Genomic DNA, 22,917 nt, shown 5'->3' with positions numbered 1-22,917 from the left:
ATAGGCCAATATCCGGCTCCGGCTGCAGACCTCAGATTGAACAAAAATATCGACTCCCGAATCCGGAACTTTCAAAATTACGATTCCATGGTTCTGGCAGTAAAATCCAACCACCTGCCTTTTTGCGAAGATTTTATAATTTTGTGTAATTTATCTCTGGCCATGCCATAAACTTCAATAAAAATCCCCTAATTTAAATGCCTTCTGATGACAACTGATAATCCGGTTGTCACCTGCTTTATGTGACGTCAGAATGTTAAAACATGATACGCATACAATTATACATTATGAGGTCACACAAGTCTTGCACCTGCCCTTCTGGTCATCGGGAGCAATTGTCCTAAAGCAAAGTCCGGAATATTTTTCTTATATTTCGTGTTCACTTGCGTTGATACTTGCATATTGCGTTGTAACTCGATGCTTGTAGATTTTGTTCGAAGACCAGGCGAGCTTGCGGTGATTCGCCATGTGATTAGGAACTTCTTAACGGCTTTCCTCTCACCGGAAAAGATATGAAAACCTTTATGCAAGTCTGTAGCATTGTTTTAACGAACTTCGAACAGGATATCGCGTTGTAAAAACCCCGTGGCATTGTCTAACATGATGTAATATGAAAGCATAAACGAAATCGTTATTTACCTTGTGAAATAACGTTACCAAACAATGGGAAAACAATGCAGTTTTATTTTGAGGGGAAAAGTAAAATAAGTTTTAGTTCTAGCATTGTGGCGCCATTTTTAGATTTTTTTCTCGCGCCCACTTCAAAAATAACTAGCTAACAATGAGCTTCAAATAACAGATAGTAGGAAAAAAAACGCTGAAAATATGTGGATGGAATCGCAATCTTTAATAAACGATAAAGAGATGTAAATATCTAAAACAAGACGAGCAAGGTCAAATCTAGCGAAAATTTTCATTTTAATAAGCTTCACGCCCAGTGGCGTAGCCAAGGGGGTGGTTTTGCGGGTCGCCCCCCCCCCCCCCCCCCTTTTGAAATGTAAAAAAAAAAAAATTATTTTTCTGTATCATAGATAACGATTTCCCGTACCTTAAAATGCTTTTTAGACCCCAAGACTACTAAGAACACGCGTATTCCAGCGTTCGATCGGATCCGCTAGCAGTTTCAATCTAACTTCGCAAAAAAAAAATCAAAACCCCCCTTTGAAAATTTCTGGCAACGCCCCTTGTTCACGCCCCCTCAAAAATTGTTTGGCGCGCCCACCCTTTGAGAATCACTGTTAGATATAGTTTTAGTAGCTCTGGTCATTTTAGTGGGGCTCCCGAAGTATGCGAACCAAGATGGCGGACATCGGAATGTAATATGTGTACTAGGTTAGGGTTAGGCCATAATTTTAGGTATAAATACTACGGGAGGCTCTTGGCTAGTCTTCGAACTGATAATAGGACTAAAATAAGGAAAATTGGAAAAAAATTATAGCCTAACCCTAACCTGTTACCCATGTTACGTTCCGATGTCCGCCATCTTGGTTCGCATACTTCGGGATCACCGTTTTAGTAGCTCTGGTCATTTTAATGGGCGACCTTAACTTAACTCAGAAATGAATCATATATTATTGCCGAGTGAGTGCGCGTTACGTCGCCTCAAGCAATTTTCTCAAAAACTGTAACACCATAAAATGTTAGGTCAATTACCGCACTTTTTTATTAGTCTACGTAAATGTTATATTTTTGAATGATCGTGGGCAGGTGCTATGCATGCGTTCCTATATACCAGATGCCTCTCCAATGATTTTGCGATTTTATCTGCATTTTTTCACTGCAAATTGGTAACCAAAGCAGTACTTAAAAAATTGTAGCAGGATAGGATTGAATTTATATATTTATCCCGATAGAGGGGAAAGCGGATGAAATGGTGTAATCGTATGGCGAACCACGGCCTCTCGTCTAGGTTACCATTTATGTCGGGTATTGGATTAGTTAGCCAGTTATTTGTTTTCAGATGCATGGACTTGATGGTGGAGGAAGCCGTAACCGACCAGCGGTTACGTGAACCACCCTACAGCGACGAGGAGTCCAGCAATCCTCTCGCACATAACCATCCCGCATGGGATTCGAACCTGCGAACCCACATAGGATAAATAGAATGCAGTGGCGAGCGTATTCATAACGCTTATCACAATCCGCCACGACGCCGAGTAATTTCATACACGTTTTTACATATTCCCAACCATTGTTATGTTTGGCCAAATAGTGAAGTTATCTTTTTATTAAATTTTTTCTGCCTTGCCCATTTCGTGAACTCAAAAAAACGTTAATTTTGGCCAAAAACCTGAAAAAAAAATTTAAATTTTGGTGCTTTTTCACACACCGATATAAATTGCGCTAAACACACTCGCCACACCTTCTATTAGTTGTTTGTCAAAGAAAAATTAAATTCCTTAAAAATTTTTGTTCCTCACTATAGAAAATATTGTTTGCTTAAAGCCGTTATTTAAATTTTTTGCTGAATTCACTAAAACGCGATATTTGCACAAAAAAGTACTTTTTTGTTGTTTTTCGTTTACAAAGTCCGATTGTTTGTATAAAGAGTTCATTTCCTTTGTTCCTTTGTTTATGTCATAGAATGCCTTTGTTATATCACAATGAAGCGCTAAATGATATTTACCCAGTTCATCCATTTAGATAAGAATCTTGCGCGTGGGAGGGAACAAAAGTTGTCTTACGCCACCTTGTGTCTCACATTGTTGGATTTCCTAGTGAGCGCTTTCCGGTTAACTCCCATCATTATTTTTTTTTAGTTTATTTGAGAGCAAAGTCTTTAAACCAGGCAACAGTTGACCCTCGGGTCACAGACGGCCCACCAAGTCATTCAGTGTGGCCCATGTCGACACTTTCACCGAGCATAACATCCTAATCCGACAGTTTATGTTTGAAAGGCGCTTAAATGGATAAAAAACACATGTTTTTGCTTGTGTATCTGCGTTAAATCTTCGCTTTTTGCTCGGTGCATTTATTACATACAGTGAGGCTATGTCATGGGTGGGCAACTTTTCTAGTCGGCGGGCCAGATGTGGGGAAATGAAGTCCTCGGCGGGCTGGATTATTACAAAAAATACTTCGGTATCCAATCTTTGTTAAATGCTGGACACTCTCTGAGTATAGCGATCAGCAACTTTCAGGAATGGTGCGTTGGACCACATCACATGTATGGTTGGATACAGTCAGCGGATCGGTGTTGCCCACCCCTAGGCTAGGCGATAGCCGCACTATCTTCTCTTGCCTTTCCGGCTGAATTGTTTTGACTCTTCCAGTTATATGTCCGAAGTTGGTTATTCGGCCCATCGACAAAAAATGTCGCACACCCCTGGATCAAACAATACCCGACTTTGTTTGTGATCTTTAGTCAACAGAAACTTCACCTCGTTTTAATCTTGGTTTTAAATCATTGAATTCTGACATGACTATCGCCTCCACTGCGGTTTAAGTGTTGTTTGACGATACGTGAGCTAGCAAGTTTTCGACTTTTCGTACAATAGGAATATTTCTTTCTTCTGCCTATTGTCGTATTAGTGGTTACCATTAAGTCGGTACTCCCGTAGTATGTGAACAAAGATGGCGATGGCAAAGATCCCAATTTTCTTTATTTTTGTTCTATTACGAGTTCGGGGACTAGCTGAGTGACTCCCGTAGTATTTGTACCTGGGATTATGGCCTAACCCCAACCGCCATCTTGATTCACATACTATGGGAATACTCTCAGTACTCTTCCCACTTTCGACTTTTAGTCGAAGGCTTAGGACTTTGCTTTGATTAAACTTGAAACTTTTCTATCACTACTCTTTTCACATTTAGTTGATGGCTTGGGACCTTGCGTTATATGTAATTGTGTACAAGGACGCTCATATTTATAGCACTTAGCATGCCAGATCATTGTAAAACCTATGTAGGTTATCTTTTAGCTTTTAATGCGAGGCTCTGGACCAGGGGCGGGCAAGGTATTTTGCTCCCTTAGACTGGCGGGCCATGTGAGGATGACCTAAAAGTTACATTTTATGAACAATATTTACAGTGGTACACACAAAGCAAAAGTGGAAAACACTAAGCCTCGTGCCAAAACAAAAAATAGCGGAATCTGTATTTGGTTATATTCAAGCGATATACATGTGGTAATATAGACTTTCGGGTTTAAAGTGAAACTTGCGGAAGCCTGCCTTATACAAGCATTGACCAAACTCATTCGTCAACTCACGCCTCTTGTAGTGACGTCATAAGCAAATAACTTCGACCGGTGCGAAATTTGAAAAATTCGTGTAAAAACATTCATTACCTTTCTGTAAATTCTATAAATAATAAATGATATTTACACTGGCTTGGTAGAAAATCACTTGACGGAAGATTGAGTTAATGTTTGACTCTGCAAACCCGCTATAAAAAATAATAAAAACGTCAGGCACATAGATTATTATCATAGGCAAACAGGCGAGTAATCAGCGCGTTAGAACAGCATATACCAGTGTAGTAACTACTAAATCTTACATTCCTGGTTCAAACCCCGTGTCTATGAGTCAGTCAGTCTGTCAATCGTTTATTTGTCGTCACAAAAAACAAATTTACGAAGATCGGTGCTGAGAATAAATAAACTAGTAACGTTAATTGTGTGACGGGAGTAACGAGAGACCTGGTTAGGTCTTCAAGCAGCGAAATCTATAGTGTTTTCAATGGTTTAGTGAAAAACTGATTCACTACAAACATTGACTATATAATAGTCATGATGGTGAACATATTTTGACCATAACTCAAATATTTTTGGGGAATTAACCCCCTCCCTCCATCACAAGCTCTCTAGCTTCCATTCCATCCGCAAATAAATCGAGTTCACAGTATTTGATATTTATAAATAAAGTACGACTAATTGTGTGTAATATTTGTGTAATATTTATTCTCCTACAAGAAATGAAATGGACGAAAATTTGTATCACATTTATATCCAGTGTGGAATACATGGTAATTGCATTTCGAACAACACCATTTCAATTTCCATTGTGTACAATAATCCCCCCCCCCCCCCACATTCCCCCAAAAATGTAAAATAGAAAAATAGAAATCAAATTTTGAAAGATCGAAATGTGCTCGCATTTCAATTGCATTTGTACTATACTCCCTCGAAAGGTATTGTGAATGACCCCCCCTCCGCCCAAAAAAAAAAAAAATTAAAATTATTATTCAGATTGGGATGTGGTAACAATTTCAGTTGCCATAGTGTATAATGGTTTGCAACACCAGAAAATACCAAACAAGGAAAAATTTCCTTGTGGGAAATTGGAATGTGTTAACATTTTTAATTGCATTTTACTTCCGTTGTTTCGTTGACGTCGGCTTTCATGTTTGCAAATATTTGCGAACGTCGCCGAAATAAAACAAACTTTCAGACGAAGCGATGTGATAACATTTTTATGGTCGCTGTGTTTAACATTCTTTCAAAGATTACACGCGGAATGAATCGTAAAATTCAGTGAATAAATGCGTGGCAGGTACAAAAATGTTTCACAGCGCGGTTCTCTTGGAACAAGAGTCTACAGTGAGCGCTCCAGATTGTATGTTACCAATATGGAGATGACTAATTTTGTTCGTATTTTTACATATAGTTGTGTAAAGGGACTGAAACCTATAGGCAGAGGTATATTCACTTGACTAACACAGACAGTCCCCGAACTCGTAATATAACTAAAATACTGAAAATCTGAATAGAATTATGGGCTAACTTGTTATTATGCTACGGGAGTACCGTACAGCGGTATGATAATAAGCTTTTCATTTCATGGGGCACTGATACGTACATACGCCACTTCCTGGATAATCGAATGTAATTATATTGAATTTTGAATATTATTCGCTAGTCTCCTTTGCTTCTGAGTGAGTGCCCGTAAGTTTGCTTAGACAGAGTTTCCTTGCCTTTGTATTGAGCGCGCACGCAAATTCACAGACACATCGATCTTATAGGCTATTTCTAATGCTTCTGTTCGCGCTAAGAATCCATTTTCGTCAAACTTTACTTAAGCAGGCGAGGTTTGTCAAATGACATTCCGGCTTACGTGACCATCATACGGAACCGACGTGCGAAAATGGGTCATCAGTGCGGGTCATGTATCGGTCATTTGTAGGCTTAGGGTTTACGCTGGATCGGAAACCCAATGAAACATTCCAGGCTGACATGGGCAAACAACGTCCCGCGGGCCAAATCCGTCCCGTTGGGTAATTTAATCTGGCCCGCCCGATATTGCTATGTTTTAACTAAAGATAGCTCAAGGAATTTGTTGATATTGTAACGTCACACTCACATGTCCCGCCAGTCGAAATGAGCATAATTTTTGCCCCCATTTAAAAAAAAACTTCGCACCTCTGTTCCAGATTCTCAACGAACCCACATGCAGTAAATTTCGAATCGAATAGTAAATTATTCGAATCGGTTTTTGTCCATCACAATTCCACCAGTATCGGTCATGTATCGGCTTTAAACCTCTACGATGGAGCGAAACCCCATTGAAACATTCCAGAGTCTCGTCAAATTAAAAAAAATTATTCGTGAAATTTTTGACTCTTTTTATATCGTCAATACCATTTATTACTTATCGATCTTTATCGAGTATGTTATAAGTATGTTGATAGGTATTTGTCTGTCTGTTAGATGCACGCGATAACTCACGAAAGCGAGGTTGAATCTGCTCCAAATTTTGCATGTGCATTCATCATATCTCGGACCAGAAGCCTATTGATTTTGGATTAATTCTGTCGTTTAATTAGCGAGTAATTAATTAATTAGTGATGGGACACAAAGTGTCACTATGAAGTAAGAGCGCTGTTTTGGGAAATCCCCTAACTTTCGATCGATAAGTATTCGGTCTCTGACCTATATTCTCGTTGCTTCTTTGGACAGTTATAAATTTACACAAGTCAGTATTTTAGTTAGTTAGCGAATAGCTCGCGGAGCCTCTAGGTTTCCCCTATGCAGCCCTGGGACCACGGATTATCGAAGGGAATTCTGAAATTTCTAATTGCCAGGATGACAGATAGGGGTTGGAACATGGGGTTTCAAATGTTTTCAAAGTCTAAAACGTGTTTCAGGGTACGAAAATATGCTATTTATGATACAGAAAAATGCTATATTCAAATTTCAAAGGATAGAACAGGTCTGCTTTTATATCATTTGCCTACCTGACTTAGTCTTGGCTTTAGTCTCAGTGTACCAATATGGAGATAACTCGTAATAGAACTAAAATAAGGAGAACCGTAACCTGGTACACATACTACTGCCGCTAAACAAACATGTTTTCTCTTATTCCAGGATTTCGAACTACTCGTCCTGTTTTATCTAAAATGGGATGTTTTGTCTGTGACGGCTATCGACTTCGTAGACCAGATCCTGCATAGACTGGACATCGGTGTCGAAAACACAAGGGTTGCAAGAAAACATGCTAATACTTTCATCCATCTGTGCTATACTGGTGAGTTTTGTGACGTAATGATGCTGATGACGTCATTTTGGGATTTTTTAAGAAAGGTTTTTAGTCGAGCGTGCTATACTGCTGAGTTTTGTGACGTAATCATGCTGATGACGTCATTTTGTGATTTTTCAAGAAAGGTTTTTAGGCGAGCGTACTATATATATATTCTTATACTGGTGAGTTTTTGACGTAATCATACTAATGACGTCATTCCGTGATTTTTTGAGAAAGATTTTTGGGCTAGCGTGCTATACTGGTAAGTTTATGACGTAATCATACTGATGATGATACGTCTTTCCATGATTTTTTTTTAAAAGCTTTATTTTGTGAGTAATTTGTTTCACCCTGTGTGTCTAGTGCAAGACTACTCAACTATTTGTACCGAAGGTCCGCATACAAAACTTCAAAATTATTTGGGTCCGGTCTTTCCAGAATTTATATTTAGGCATCCTTGAACACGCACTTTCTCAACCGGCGAATGATTATTAACCGGTGTTAGAGTTCTTCTTATGTATCCAAAACTATAAGAGTCATTTTATAAAAGAAATCTTCAAAAGTCGGGCTAAAATAAAGAATTAGGTGCGGTCCGAATCAAATACTCGGAAGATCTGGATTCAGATTGCGGTTCGCTAGTTGAGTAGCCATGCTCTTAGTGTATTTCTAACTACGATTACTTACTTGACTTCTGATTTACTGTAACTTTAAATCAGCGTGGCCCCGCACAGCAATCGCCCACGGAGAAAATCCATTAGAAAGGAATTTAGGTATGCTGGCCCACTTATATACGATCAAGTGTGTTTTATAGAAGGCCAAGCGTTTTCTCGCGTTCATTTGAAATTTGGGTTGTATAATGTTGTCATAATAGGTTTTATTTATACTCTGTTACGCCATAGTAGAAAAATGCTTTTATTAGAGAATCAGTCTTCATTAACAGCTTCATAATAATGCTGTTTGTTATGAAATAAAGAAACAACTGAAACTCGTTTGTGAAAACATAATGAATATCCTCTGGGTGGTTTATTTAGTCATAATAACCCAAAATATTCTATATCTTGACGGAATGAACCGAGGGTGGCCATGGGTCGGGTCGGCAACAATAGCTGTTACAGTTTAACTGACAATTAGAACCGCACCCCCCCCCCCTCCCTCTTGGTAATTCCTGGTTATGTCCCTGTTCCAAATATCGAACTTTGAACAGGTTGACATCATAGTATCCGGCGAATGAAAGTGATTGTCTTCAAAAATAGAAATAAATTTGAATGAATTTGCCGCCATTATGGAGGAATTCTGAATTAATTTTATTCGGCACGTCTGATGTTTTCGATATGTACTTTATAAAAGTCGTAACGTATTCTAAAATTTTATGGTTACTCGATTATAAGCAGCTCTATGGGGAAATCGAGAAATAGTATTTTCATCGCTTATTCTTCAGTATGTGAGAAATACGTTAATAACATAACATAGTTCCCACTTTTGAAATTATTACATTTACGAAGAATTTACTAAATATGTTCTGATTTGGGAGTCAATGGATGTCGTCCCGTTTCTTGTTTATTTCCGTAACAATGACGAATCAGCAAACACTATTTTTTGCAGCCGCTCCAACACTTCGTTCGCTCGGGCAGATATTCAGCTGCAACTTATCCCAGAAATGAGTCTTTTTGTCCGAATGCCCATCACCTCGCCTGGATCAAATTTAATATAATAATTAAAATTTAAACCCTCCCTCTGTCGAGAAAATGGAAAAGCCCTCGCTGGAATGCCAACATGGTATCTCATTACCCTTGAACTCGGGGTCGCGCATTTTAAGTTGAGTTCATGTAACCTAACACTTTACCTGTAATCCAAGAAATTACGTCATTACTGCAGAATTTGCTTCAAGCAAGACCACGTTCGCCCTCTCAGAAATAAAAAATCTCTGCGTAAACGTAAAGTTACGGGCACTCACTCTGAAAGAAGACTCATCCTTGGTCAAAGTTTGTGACAGCAACTAAAATGCCAAAGAGTTATGGTGGTTCATTGTGCGCACTTTCTTGGAAGTAAATTACAGTATAAACGCTGCTTAAGAAGTTAATTCGTTTCGGAAACCCCTTCATCGGGGGCGTAGCCAAGGGGTGGTTTTGGGGGTCGGAACCTCCCCCCCCCCCCATTTGGAATGTAAAAAAATAAAAGCATCTTTCTGTATCATACTTACATAGCAATTTATTGTGGGTTGAACGCTTTTTGGACCCTCATAACTCATGAAAAATCTACGTTTTCCGGCGTTCGGCTGACCCCACTAACTGTTTCGATCTAACTTGGCAAATGGAAATTTCAGATACCCCCCCCCCCTCCCCCTTTGAAAATTTTGGCTACGCCCGTACCCTTCATAGATAGAAAATTTTGTAAATGGAACGCATTTTTCGTGTAGTGTATATTTACCTCTGAGCAATGTTGCGAATGCAACACTGCCACTGTGGCCATATTGAATTAAATTATTACTCTCCAGTAAACGCCAATCGCCAAAGACCTGAAGTATTTGAAGTCAATACGTGCAGGAAACAGTTGAGAGATAGCAAATCGAAATAGATGAAATGCGCACTTGTATACCTTGGATAACTTTGACAGCAAAGTATGCAAGATGTCAGTGGTTGCTTTATCTAGGCTTGTTCGGAGCAAAATGCACGAGTAAGCGTCGTATTACGTCATTATACAAAAAAAATTGACACTCCAAAAATTTGGGCTAGCTACGCTATTGATATTTATGCCTCTATCCGGATTATTTTCGCCCCAACAAAAACGCTTATTATCGCCTCTATAATTTCTTTCACTGGCGACAGTTCTTATGGCAATTAATGGTTTCTATTCAAATAATTCAATCATTCTTAAATCACAATGCTCTTATAGTTGACGTAATAATGAATGTTTGTCATGTCACAAACGCTTGAAATTCTTGAATCAAATCAACCGAAGCTTTTCCCACGGTTCGCCATACTTTGTTTATTTTTGTTAATTATGATTTTGAAAACACTCAGAACTGTAACTACCATTTTATAGTATTTCAAATTTTATCATAATCAAAAAAATTCTTATTGTTATATGTTTTTCTTAAAATTCATCGCTAATCGTGTTTGCAGAATGCGCGTTTTATTTTTGTCCCTAAAAATGTTTAAAAAAAGTATCAAAATACCGTTATTTAGCGTTTTTTAATAACCTACAAAAAAACGATTATTTTGTAATTTTTTTGGCAGCATCGTTTCGCAGATACTAGTTATTAGAGCGTAAAATTCTTGAATAAATCTTTAGGTTTCTGGGTGGCCATTCCGATCGGGAAATATTTGGTAGTTATTATACACAACTGATGATAATACAATGATAATGAATGGCACTGAGACTATGATTATCTCTGGCCGATTGTAGGCAGCGTATATTGCATGATCTGGTATTGAAACATGAAGAATTCCTGGTTTTAATTTATTTTTATAGAATTTCAAACCTTGTGTATGAGCAAGTTGCTACTGGTAGAGAAAAGCAATTTGTCTTGCGAAAACACGACATCCCCCCCTTGAACTAAAAAAAAATGCCAATGATGCCTCACTGAGCCCATTTGTGAAGTCAATTTTAAGGTTTTTTTTTTCAATCGTAAACCATTAGGCTCTAAAACAGAGGCGTGCAACATACGTCTCTCAGGCCACAGCACGGCCCGCGTTACTTATTTACGTGGCCCGCTACAGACTTCATAGCCTATAAATTTAAAAAACATAATTCTGAATTGTAACGGCATCATTGGCATTTTCGGTTTATATATAACAATTTTTCGCAGCTGAAAACGCTCGTTACGCCCTCAAGACGCTTCTACGGTCTATATTGGCAAATATAAATTTCAGAACACCTTTTCCGACTCTCGCTTCTCATGGCTACGCACTGCGTTACAAGCTACGGCCATAAGTGATACGGGTAAATGCTTTTTTTTCGCATTTCGAAAAGGGAGACGGGTTACTGACACCCAACGCCATGCTTCGCTCCGTTACTGAACATTATCGAAAGTATATTTTTGTAGCGTTTTTTGTATGACTTTCTCACTAGCATTTCACAACAAAAAGATAAGCAGGTTTCGGTTTTGATTTCGCGAAATTTTTCAATTTCCGCCCGGTTGTAATTTTTCCCCAAAAAATTCAAGGTCAATTGCAATAAAGTAAACTATAAATGTAGTTTTTCGGTTTTATCACGATTGAGTGAACTCTATCTTCCAATAAGTTATAAGTTTGGTCGGCAAACTGGTCTGTCGAGCCTTACCCAGTGGGCTTACAATAAATTTCAATTTTGGGCAGTGATACACAAAAATTCTGTAAATCCAATATTACATAGAAATTATTTTCTCAATGGTTTTTTGTTCATATATCGAACGATCATAAATTATGTTCATTTCAACTATAGTACCGGCATTGCAACTATCCCGATATGTTTATTCTTGCGTCTCCGGTTATTTTATTGCATCATTAGAATTGCGCAAGCTAACTATGTGTACTGGTACTTTCGGCTGTTCAATCTTTTTACCGTTACTTGTACCAGGGTGGCGTTCGCACTAGTTCAATTACTGGTACAAATTAAATGTCCCAAGGTAGTTAGACTTTTTCACTCATATCATTTTGTTGATTTTCCTTATCAAGTTTGGTACTCCTGAAGTATGCGCAACAAGATGTCGCACAGCCTGAACTCTAACCTGGTACACTACCTGAGTTCAGGTTGTGCGCCATCTTGGTGCGCATACTTCAGGAGGTCCACAAGTTTATTACGTAATTGAATTTTAAAAATTCATTCTTCTCACTATTCAATTCGGCGCTCCCGTAGTATTTGTACCAAAATGGCGCACAGCCTGCCAACCCTAATCTGGTAAACATACTATGCTCAGGTTGTGCGCCATCTTGGAACGAATACTACTGAAGCGCCTTCGATTCAACATTCCAAGAAGGAAATTTTATTCAATGTCAAAATCAGTGTTTTGCCAAAAATTTTACTCCCCAAAAATTAATGTAAATCACACTTTCACTCCGAAAACGGAAAATTCTGATATGAATTCTGATCTCTCAAAATCCGAATGGTTTTTGAATTCCATCAAATTCGAACTAACTATTTCACACAGTATGGTTAGAAAGAAGTTTAATACTCAAATGTTGGCTTTAAATGACGTTATTACTATGACGTCACTGTTCAATTGACTTTATGAAGCCTTAATTTCTTCACAGAATTGTATTGAAATTGAATTATTCTTGTATCTCTAGGCGACGACTGTTTCGTAACAGTGTCGTATTATCTATGTCACAATCAATCTATCAACATTCTCAGTGTGAGCGAACAAAGGTATTTCCGGTTTTGAATGTAATTAGGCGAGAAATGTCGCCCGAGCAACTTCAAACGTTCTAAGGTCTGGGAAAATATCTTCCTATCTCGGGGGAGACCGTAGTGTGAAAGGACTGTTTAAATAAATGTGAAATTAACAAGGATTTTGTAGTATTTATATACGGTTGTATTGATATACAGTCGCATTTAGGTCATTTGTCCCGGAAAATAGGACGATTTGCCTAGCGATTAAAGCATTATCATTATCTGTGTCATCACTGATTTTTTGAGGTTCCGAGCAGAAACTTTACTTCTGTAAAATTGGTTTATCAGCAAGGCTCAAAAAGTGACGTGACAATAGTCGATTAAGTCGACCCGCGAAAACTTAAAATAAGCAGCAAAATTTTTGCAGTGATAAAGTATATAAAGAATTTTTTCGGGGGGTCAAAGGTCGGGGAACATCCATTAGTGCTGAATATTCTTTTCATGTCCAGAGGTATCTACTGCATTATGTGTGGTCGAAAAAATATCAACTGTACAAGTTTTTCTATGTTATATTCTTTCAGTTTTCGGACCTTTTTTCGTTTATCTAGTTATTTTGGAATTTACCAATGTAGACATTTTTGGATAAAGAATAGCAATTTGCTCAATTCCGCGTTAAAAATTGACTTTTGAAGCTTAAAGTTGTCAAAACGCCAACGCATTTTTCCGTTTCGTGATTTTTGGCGAAAACAAGCAGCTGGTTCATTCCAGGAGCCGTTTTCACACTTTCTCTCCAGACAAAGCTCTAGACAAGCAGTCACTGATAGGGCTCGGCATTTTAAATTCCTGATAATTCCAGGATCGAGTCGATATTTTTTTATTCGAATTGGATCTCGAATATCTATAAGATATGTAATTGTATGTGACTTTTTTTGTGACGAATCGTCCAGACACATAATAAATTACCGAAAACATAGAATGCATCACTCAGATAGTTCGCTGAGCGATCACACGAAAAGAAACATGTTTCATGAATAACTCACTCGGAAGAAAAGAGCCATTCCTTAGGATTGCATTGTAAAAATATCGCTTCAATAAAAAAAAATGAGGAATTCACCTCGACCTCGACGGCGGACAGAGAATAAACAAGATGTCAGCGATTTGGAATTTTCGTTTAAACAAATTCGAATAATTCACTAGGACGGATTGCATACTAAAAATATGGCTGCAATAAAAAAATTGAAATCGTCTGAACCGAATAAAATTACTATTCGATTAGAAATGCGCCGATTAGGAAGCTTCGATTTTTCGGTTTCAGAATTGCTTACTAACCAAATCATTTCACCTTTGGTTAAGGTTTTAGCGATGACGTGGCCTTGGGCACCAATCATTGTCTATGTGGGCGTCATCTCTGAAACCTCGCGTGGGCAAAAATATACAATTTAAAAAAAAAATCGGAACTCAATGCTTTGAACTATAAATGAGATTGGTATTTGCAAAGAAGTTTCACCAGATAAGAGTGATTTATTGGCGCTCCAGAAGTATGTGTACCAATATGGAGGCAACTAATTTTGTTAGCCTACTTTACATCAAATTGTGTAAAGGAACCGAAGCCTATGGGCAGGGGATATATTCACTTGGCTAACACACACAGTCCCCGAACTCGTAATAAAACTAAAATAAGGAAAATCGGATTAAAATTATGGCCTAACCCCGATCTGGTACACATACTTCGGGAGTACCTATTTATATGCTATATGTGTACCCATATAGAGGTAACTAATTTTGTTCGCCTACTCTACATCAAGTTGTGTAAAGCGAATGAAACCTATGGACAGGAAGTATATTCACTTGGCTAACACATCCAGTCCCCGAACTTGTAACAGATATTCTGGTACACATACTACGGGAATACCGATTATATGCTATGTGTCGGTGCTCGGTGGGTCCGTATGCATACAATGCAAGGATACTGTAGCAAGAATAAAAATGCTTATTCTATGTGTTATAATGGTCTTGCTATAAACTTACTCAGATATATTTCTGCGAGGCCAGCAAATTATTCAATGCTTTTGCGTTGCTGGACTCATATACGTATAATGCGAAGATACTGTAGCAAGAATAAACATGACCATACTATTTGATTCAAGAGTCATGCTGCACACTGATAGGAATGTATATCTGTAACGTTTCATCTGACCATGGTCAGACTCCTGCAGACAAGCATGCGAACGTTTCAATGATACATTTTTTTGTTCATTTGTGCCACTTGGAATTTATTTTCTTTACTTTTTACCAGTTGAGGAAGCCATCTTGAAAACATTCAAAAATGTCAATAGCGAGAGTAAAAAGTCTCTATTTCGTAAATTACCAAAATGGCGGCTCATTGGAATTCAAACTTTGCACGGAAAGAACCCTTACGTCACTTAATATTTGTGTTTTTCTACATTTACAAGCGTAGGCGGATGCCTTCACTGACACGTGGTGTTTTAGCGTTTGGGTGTGGTTGTTCTTCGACGTTTGGCGCGTTAGCAATGACTCCCAACCTTTTTCGTTTTCCTGAAGTGCAGTATGTGTACCAGGTTAGGGTTGGGCCATAATTTCAGGTATAAATACTACGGGAATCACTTGGCTAGTCCCCGAACTCGTAATAGAACTAAAATTAGAAAAATTGGAAAAAAATCACGGAACAAACCTAACCTGGTACACATACTATGTTCCGGTGTCCGCTATCTTGGTACGCATGCTTCGAGAGCGCCAAAATCTCGTCACTACATCTGATTCACTGCGTGGGTTCGCGGTTCGAATCCCGCGGGGGATAATTATGTGTAATTGGATTGCTGGACTCTTCAACCTTGCTTGAATTTGCGAATTCTATTGGGCAGTAGTTCCAACCTCTTTTGCCTTTTTTGGAACTCATTATTCCTGCCTCTCTATTCATGAAAAGTACTTTATTCATTCAAAAATGAAGGGTCTAATACTGGGGTCGGCAACCACCGGGCCGCGGCCCATCGCCGGTCCGCGGGAAGATTCCTACCGGTCCGCAAAGAGGTGACACAAAAAACGTACAATGCCCTAATAGCATTGTTACCAGTATGTGAGGTCAGGTTTTCAATATTGATACCAACAAAATCGAAATATTGAAGTAGGACGAACGTAAGAAACACGTTATACCTTTGTTTTTGAATGTATTGTCAACATACCTTTTCTAGCGCATATAATTTATTACATTAGATCAGTTCGTCTGTAATTTGTATAAAGGTGATCCGCCAAAATGTTGGTCAGATGTTACTAGTCCGTCACTGAAAAAAGTTGCCGACTACTGGACTCTAATAGGTCCAGAGCTAGAGTTATGCGCTAGCCTTACGCTTTTGTACAGTTTAACTAGTTTATATATATCGCTGGATGAGAACAGAACAGATCCAAGTCACAACTTTAAGTTTTGAGAAAAAGCAAAAATACAATTTTGAATTTCGTTATTTTTGATTTTCTAGATATCCACACTTAGTAAAGACCTGAGCTCTGGTTATTTTAATGTGGATGAGAATATCTTTGTAATCAATATATTCTGTCACTTCCTTTCTGTTTTTTACCCAAATAAATGACTTTGGCCCATTCTGTTTTGAACAACTTCGGTAGTAGGTAGGTAAAACAAGGTGACTAGGTCTAAGTTGCACTGAACAAATTCTTAGAGATGTAAGTTTCAGACATTTTATTTCTGATGCCCATGTCCATCATATTGGAACTAAGGCCTATTCTTTCTTAACTTCTACAAAATAGTCCAGCTAAAATTTTTAATATCAAGAAATTCAGGTTTTCGAGACCACCATCTTGTAGATCCTGGCTCAAAACCCCAAAATATTGGGAAAAGTTAAATTTCACAAAATGTGACTTAGGCCTCTTCTGTTTTCATCCGGCGATATGTGCTTAAATAAGTGTTGTAGGAATATCAAAGAACTGAGTATATTGGTAATATGATAAATACGATACAAAATCCTTTCCCAAGAATGTCAAAATTTGCGCAAATTTGTTTCCGTTTTCCACCTAACCGCTTATCTAACCAAAATTATCCGCTGAAAACCGAGATGAGGCATTTTTCGATCGAAAATCATGGATTCCGTGGTTTTTAACCCAAAATGTCAAATTCTCTGTTCGTGGTCTCACTGAAGTGTTGCATCACGCACACGTTGACTAATATGAATCGGAATGTTTCGGATTACCAGAAAATTAAAAAAAAGCGCAAATTTGCTGAAATTTTGTTGTAACTACAACTAGAGCGTTGGTTTTTAAGCTTTTTTTCAAGCGACCAAAATTTTTTGAAAAAATAAATTTTGTAAATCCTTGCCTCAAGATTGGCTCTAATTCGAAACCAATTGTGATGCTCTCATATCCTAAAAATATAATCACAAATACAAAATAATCATTTTGAATAGCATTTATTTCTCAGAAATAACTTCAAAGTGAGAAGACTGCGATTGTTTGCCGTTAGCCAGTTTTGTAAATAGCCATATTTTGCGTTGTAATACTGCCTATGTTGCAATTCTTGAAAATAAGCAGGCAACCCAAAAGTATCTTCTGGCGACCCGACGTTGGGTCGCGACCCCATAAGCTGGTAAACACTGACTAGATTTCCTATCTGTAAGCTCCTTTTCGTTTCTGTGCCTTCCATAGTACAGTAAAAAAAATAAACTTTACGCTTTAAGTTCGGGTTTGCTTGGTTATGTCTTATTCGGAGAGGAAATATACACGGAGTGCTATCTCGTTTTTGCTCCACCGCTAATTATCATGATCTAGGTTGCAATTATATGTTTTGGTTTGAAAAAAAAACGAGGTTAAGAATGGAGGAGATAGATAACCTAACTTTTTGTTACCTAGGAAAATAATAAATGAATAAAAATAGGCAGAATTAAATAAAACGGATAAGAAAATAAGCGGTGACGCAACATCAAGATCAGCGACGTAGCCGGGAAAAGGGGGTTCTGAAACTGCCAACAGCTGGCAGGAAAACGTTGAAAAGTCTTGACTATGTATCGCTTCTTCGGCCTATTGGCTAAGATCAGGTGTAGTAACTGTACTATTCAGATTATTACCTGAATTGTGGGGTTCTCCCCCACTCTTGTTTCAATTTCATTTTTGCGACGACAAGAGCGAGGGTTCGGCTTGCCATTCGCTCTAACAGGTTGGCTTGGCGTTACACTACAGCCTTGACTGGCCAGTCACTTTCCTATTGGGAAAGTAACAATCTGCGTAATATACCTAGCGTAATGAAAAAGGGGGTTCTAACTGCCAAGTTGGAACGTAACAGCAAGCAGGAAAACGTTTAAAAGTCTAAATAGAGTTTCATGCTACGATATTCATGCTATTTTATTTTATATTTTCAAGGGGGGGGGGGGGGGGGGTATCTTTTCGGGCAAGGCGATATGAGTATTGAGTAATAAAAGCTTCCAGTCATAAACGGTTGGGAATCATTAACCTAAAAAAAGACGAACAAAATAAAATGAAAATATCGAAAGAAAAAAAATTGTGGTGTGACTATAACTGACAAACAACAAATGTGGGAGCTATTATTTAACCCCAAAAATCTGTTTTTGAGTTTTCCCACGCAAGAAAAAAAATGTTACACGCAAGCATCCATGAAAACGTGGGCGGCTACGTATCACAACGTGCGTCTGTTCATATGTGTCGCACCCAGGAAAACATTACTCCCACGTATTTTTTTCGCGCTGTTTGTTTTGCAACAATACTGTTATTTTGACATAATCGACGTAGATTTGGGATTTCGCAGAAATCGGTCTTTTTTCTGCGGAAATCGGACTTTTTTTCTGCGGAAATGTCAAATTTCATGTAAGAACACAAATTACTATCTTTAAAAGTCTAGCAAGATTTTGTTTAGTTTGATATTCAGGCCCAATTTCAGGGCAATCCTCACGAAAAAACTTACGAGGGCTTACTTGTTGAGAATTTTTTTCGCGCCGTTTGTTTCGTAACGATATTTATTTCGACGTCACAGACGAAAGTGATTTTGAATTCATGACATGATTTATAAAACATTGAATCAGAATCTGCTTTTCAGAAGCCTTGTGGAATTTCACGTTGATTATTTTGCTGTATGAAAAATCACAAAAATCATATTTTCCCCCTAGAAAAGAAAACCAGAAATGTTATTATCTAAATATCCAAATTAGGTATTTTGCGAATAGTTTAAATTGATAAAAGTGCAAATAGATAAAATCCATACCAGGACGATACATTTTTGAATTTGCTGATTCATTATGAATCCGAATCCAAGATTCGATTAAATTTCTATGCATGTGTTATTATCGTTTCTCTTGCAGAGTTCTAACTATCAATCCATGATCCCACCAACTCACTGAAGAATATGGAGGGCGTTCGCGACTCAAAGTGTGGCAATGTTGTATAATGATGTCGAGTTTTGTTTTACAGCATCACAATTTTTATTTCAAAAACAAAGGCGATGCATTTTTAAAATGTGCGAATTGCCAAACCATGTACGTTGTACCCATCAAAGATTATGAAGGTTGTCCGTGACTTTAAAAGTATCGTATTGTGATGTCAAGTTTTGTATTATACCGTCATAATTTCAAATTTAATTTTATTTCTGATGAAAACTTCTCCATCCAGATCACAAGTTCTCAATGTACACTCCCTCAATGATCGCAGCCGGCACCGTTGGCGCAGCAGTTTGCGGTCTTCCTACCGAGTACAATACTATCTGGTCATCAAGGCAAAGGCTGATTGGAAGACTCTATGAAATCACAAACGTTGATATTGTAAGTACTTTATTTTGTCATACTTTTTTATTATGACGTCATCATGCCATTCATTACGTCATAACACCTGAAATTAGAAATTCCTTTTCTTGAACTATCTCGAGTTTATAACTAACTGCTAAGTGTCCTAATGAACTATTGGAGTCGTTTATTCAGTCATAACGTGTTTGTGACGTCATATCGGAATTGGAAGCTATTTATTACGTCATATTTTGCCCATGACATAGCACCTATAAAATTCGCGCGTGTAATTTCTGAGACTTCAAGAAAAATTTCCAGCGAAGATTGGACGATGAGAAATCTTCTAAACACCTAATAAATCACGCGTTCGCGCTAAAATTGACCGAAAGTGTCACAGGAACCGAAACCCCAACCGTTGTGTACTCAAGACAAAAAGCGATGGCGCGATATCACCGGGTAACCGAACCGTTAACCGTTAACGAAATCGCCGTTAAGGGCCCGCTAGTTTCAACATTGATATCAAGAACAATGACTAGTAATCTTTCCTTGGTCGTGTGAAAACTCATTCTTCTGTTTGTTTATGATTGTACCCGAATATCTCTGTTTTGCATAAAAATTATTTTCACCCAGGAATATAATTTAAATTACTTGGGTTCTGTTTTTGGGGGGTCACGGGGTCACCCTTTACGTTGTTTCATATAATACATTGGGTACATTGAGTAAACCCTCGAGTTCACACAATGCATTGAAGAGTAGGGGCTCCCGAAGTATGCGAACCAAGATGACGGACATCGGAATGTAATATGTGTACTAGGTTAGGGTTAGGCCATAATTTTAGGTATAAATACTACGGGAAGCTCTTGGCTAGTCTTCGAACTGATAATAGGACTAAAATAAGGAAAATTGGAAAGAAATTATCGCCTAACCCTAACCTGTTACCCAAGTTACGTTCCGATGTCCGCCATCTTGGTTGGCATACTTCGGGAGCACCGAAGAGTGTATATAATATAGATAATAGAACGGAATTAAGAGCGGTGGGTTGGCCGGGGCGCTCGGGACTATTAACAAGGTTCTGTTGTGGGGACAGAACATTTTGGCATTGCTGTATTGCTGGTGTATACAGGATGTCCATGAAGTCCTTTTACAATTTCAATTTTGTTATGAAGTCAGTTCTTAATATATCTTAATTAACCAGGTTTTTAATCAGTAATTGTTCAAGTATTTATACTTCATTTAATACATCTGTGAGAGATGAAACAATACTGCTTTGGACCGGGAATCATTGCTAAGATTCCGCCACAACCAAGCACACAAACCTGTTTTTGGTTGAGGAAATTTTGCGATTCCAAGACGGTTTCTGTATGCAGTTTTGATAATAGACGTCGTTTGCAGTAGAGATCATCTGAAAACAGCCGTATTAAGTTGTTTCTTTTGAAGGTTACACATCTTGGAGGGTCCGGGCACGGAAAAGGTTGAGAAAAGGTTGAGCAGTGGTTTGCAACCTTTTCCGTGGAGCGAAACCAATTCGAATAATTTACTATTCGATTCGATCCGAATATTCGGTTCTAAAATGCCCAGCGCTACTTCCGTCCCGACGTTTCAGGACTGGCGTTGACCTTGCCACGACCTTGCAGACAAAACAGATTTTACTCCGGTTAATATGTAACTGATATAACGATGTCGTATAAATTTTGCATTGTTTGCATTAATCATGTTTATGACGTAACTATGCATGATAAATATTTCCCGCCAATTTTTTGCAAGGCGGGAATGTAAACAAAGCATTGCAAATGATCATTGTTAAACAACAATGCAATTTCACTGATGTCACGAACGGTGAACGCTAACTTGAGCTAATATATTTCCTCAAAGTGATTATTTAAAATGGCATGAGGCATAATATCATTATACTTCTGACCTAAGATAGGGTGTATTGTGGGGTAATGTGTACTGAACTGCAAAAATGCAGCAAAGTTTTCGTGGAGAGAGATTATGTTATTTTTATTGAACTAAGAATAGTCAACTTTTTTTTGTATGGCTAATCACCTTTTTTCTTCTTCACGGCATCTGTGCATTATGCGCGAACGCACTCTTGCTACAGCATCCTCGTATTCTATACATACGGGTGTCATCAGCGCAAGTATAGAGAAAGGAATAATTGATAGTTGGTTTCGCAGAGATATACAGTGTGTTCCTAAAGTCCCTTAACATCTTAAAGTGTGTTATAAAGTTAGTTCTCAATATATCTTAACCAGGTTTTTGTTCAATCAGTATTTGTTTAAGTATTTTACCTTCATTTAATACATCTGTGAGGGCCAAAACAATATATGGTATCGATAAATTCCCTTTGCAATTTTTATGAACTTTATGGACACGTTATATTTGTGTCACGGACTCGGGGTGCAACAAGGCTCTTGAATCACAATAGGTATCTTTACTCTTGCTACAGCATTCTTGCATTGTATACATGCAGGTCCATCAATGGTTCCCGTACATTTGAACCCACGTACATTTGAACCCACAACAATTGCACCTGCATACTATTGCACCTATGGGAATTTTTTCGTTTTACGGATATTTGAACCCATACTAACCCTAACCCATGGGTTTTAGCACCCGCATAAAGATTGAACCCGCGGATATACACATGGGTTCAAATGTTCGTGGGTTCAAATGTACGGTCACCCAATCATCGGTTACGACCGCCCAACAATTTCGTTGACAGTCGCGCTCTTATTTCGTTGACGACCGCCCAGTATGTTTAAACCTGTCTCCAATACGGCAGGATTTGCGCCAAAAGCATAGAGGAAGGACGAGTAGTTGTTTCGCAAAAATATATTTGTATCAGGGTGAAGCAAGTCTTTTGATTCAATTATAATATTCATCTTCACTTTTGCTACAGCGTCCTTGCATTGTGTGCATACGGTCCACCAACGCAGAAGCATACAGGAGGGATAAGTACACGATAAAATACGTTCAAGTTATTTCCAAACTGCCATAAGGTTGTTAATTAGCAACGAACGCGATCAAAGGCATTCAACTTTAATCCTGTGTTGCCTGTTTAAAGCCCTTTAAGTGCCATTGACCGTCAGATTTGGCGCCCGATAGTACTTCAATGTAACAGATCGTACCGCTAATGATATTGACCGCCCGCCAGCAAAATGTAAAAGGCTGTGCGTCATTTTTGTTTATTTTAAACCGTGGAAACTGTGATTGGTCAATTCGGCGAGTTCAGACGAGACATTGGGTGTTATTAACCCGAATATTTTATCGATGGTCATTGAAATGATGTGTGTAAAAATGGATAAATTTGATGCATTTTTTGTGTTGTTTTCAAACAGCGTTTTGCTGTGCGATAGTTACTGTCCCATCGGTAGGGCTGGGCATTCCGAATAGAATAG

General features: G+C 38.2%; 1 protein-coding gene and 1 non-coding gene across 2 annotated transcripts in view; both read left to right on the top strand.

The window, feature by feature from the left end:
- LOC120330681 (G1/S-specific cyclin-D2-like) overlaps positions 1-22,917 on the top strand; it is a 64,304-nt gene that overhangs the window by 16,166 nt on the left and 25,221 nt on the right. Inside the window, exons 5-6 of the mRNA XM_039397564.2 lie at positions 7,304-7,463; positions 19,407-19,555. Of these exons, the coding sequence (XP_039253498.1) occupies positions 7,304-7,463; positions 19,407-19,555 (309 nt within the window). The remainder of the gene's footprint in view (positions 1-7,303; positions 7,464-19,406; positions 19,556-22,917) is intronic.
- LOC120332114 (U2 spliceosomal RNA) lies at positions 17,794-17,986 on the top strand. Its single transcript, XR_005568069.2, has one exon. It is a non-coding gene; the product is annotated as a U2 spliceosomal RNA (small nuclear RNA).

This window comes from Styela clava, chromosome 6 (assembly GCF_964204865.1).
Source record: "Styela clava chromosome 6, kaStyClav1.hap1.2, whole genome shotgun sequence".
NCBI lineage: Eukaryota > Metazoa > Chordata > Ascidiacea > Stolidobranchia > Styelidae > Styela > Styela clava.
This window is presented reverse-complemented; position numbering and strand designations above follow the sequence as displayed.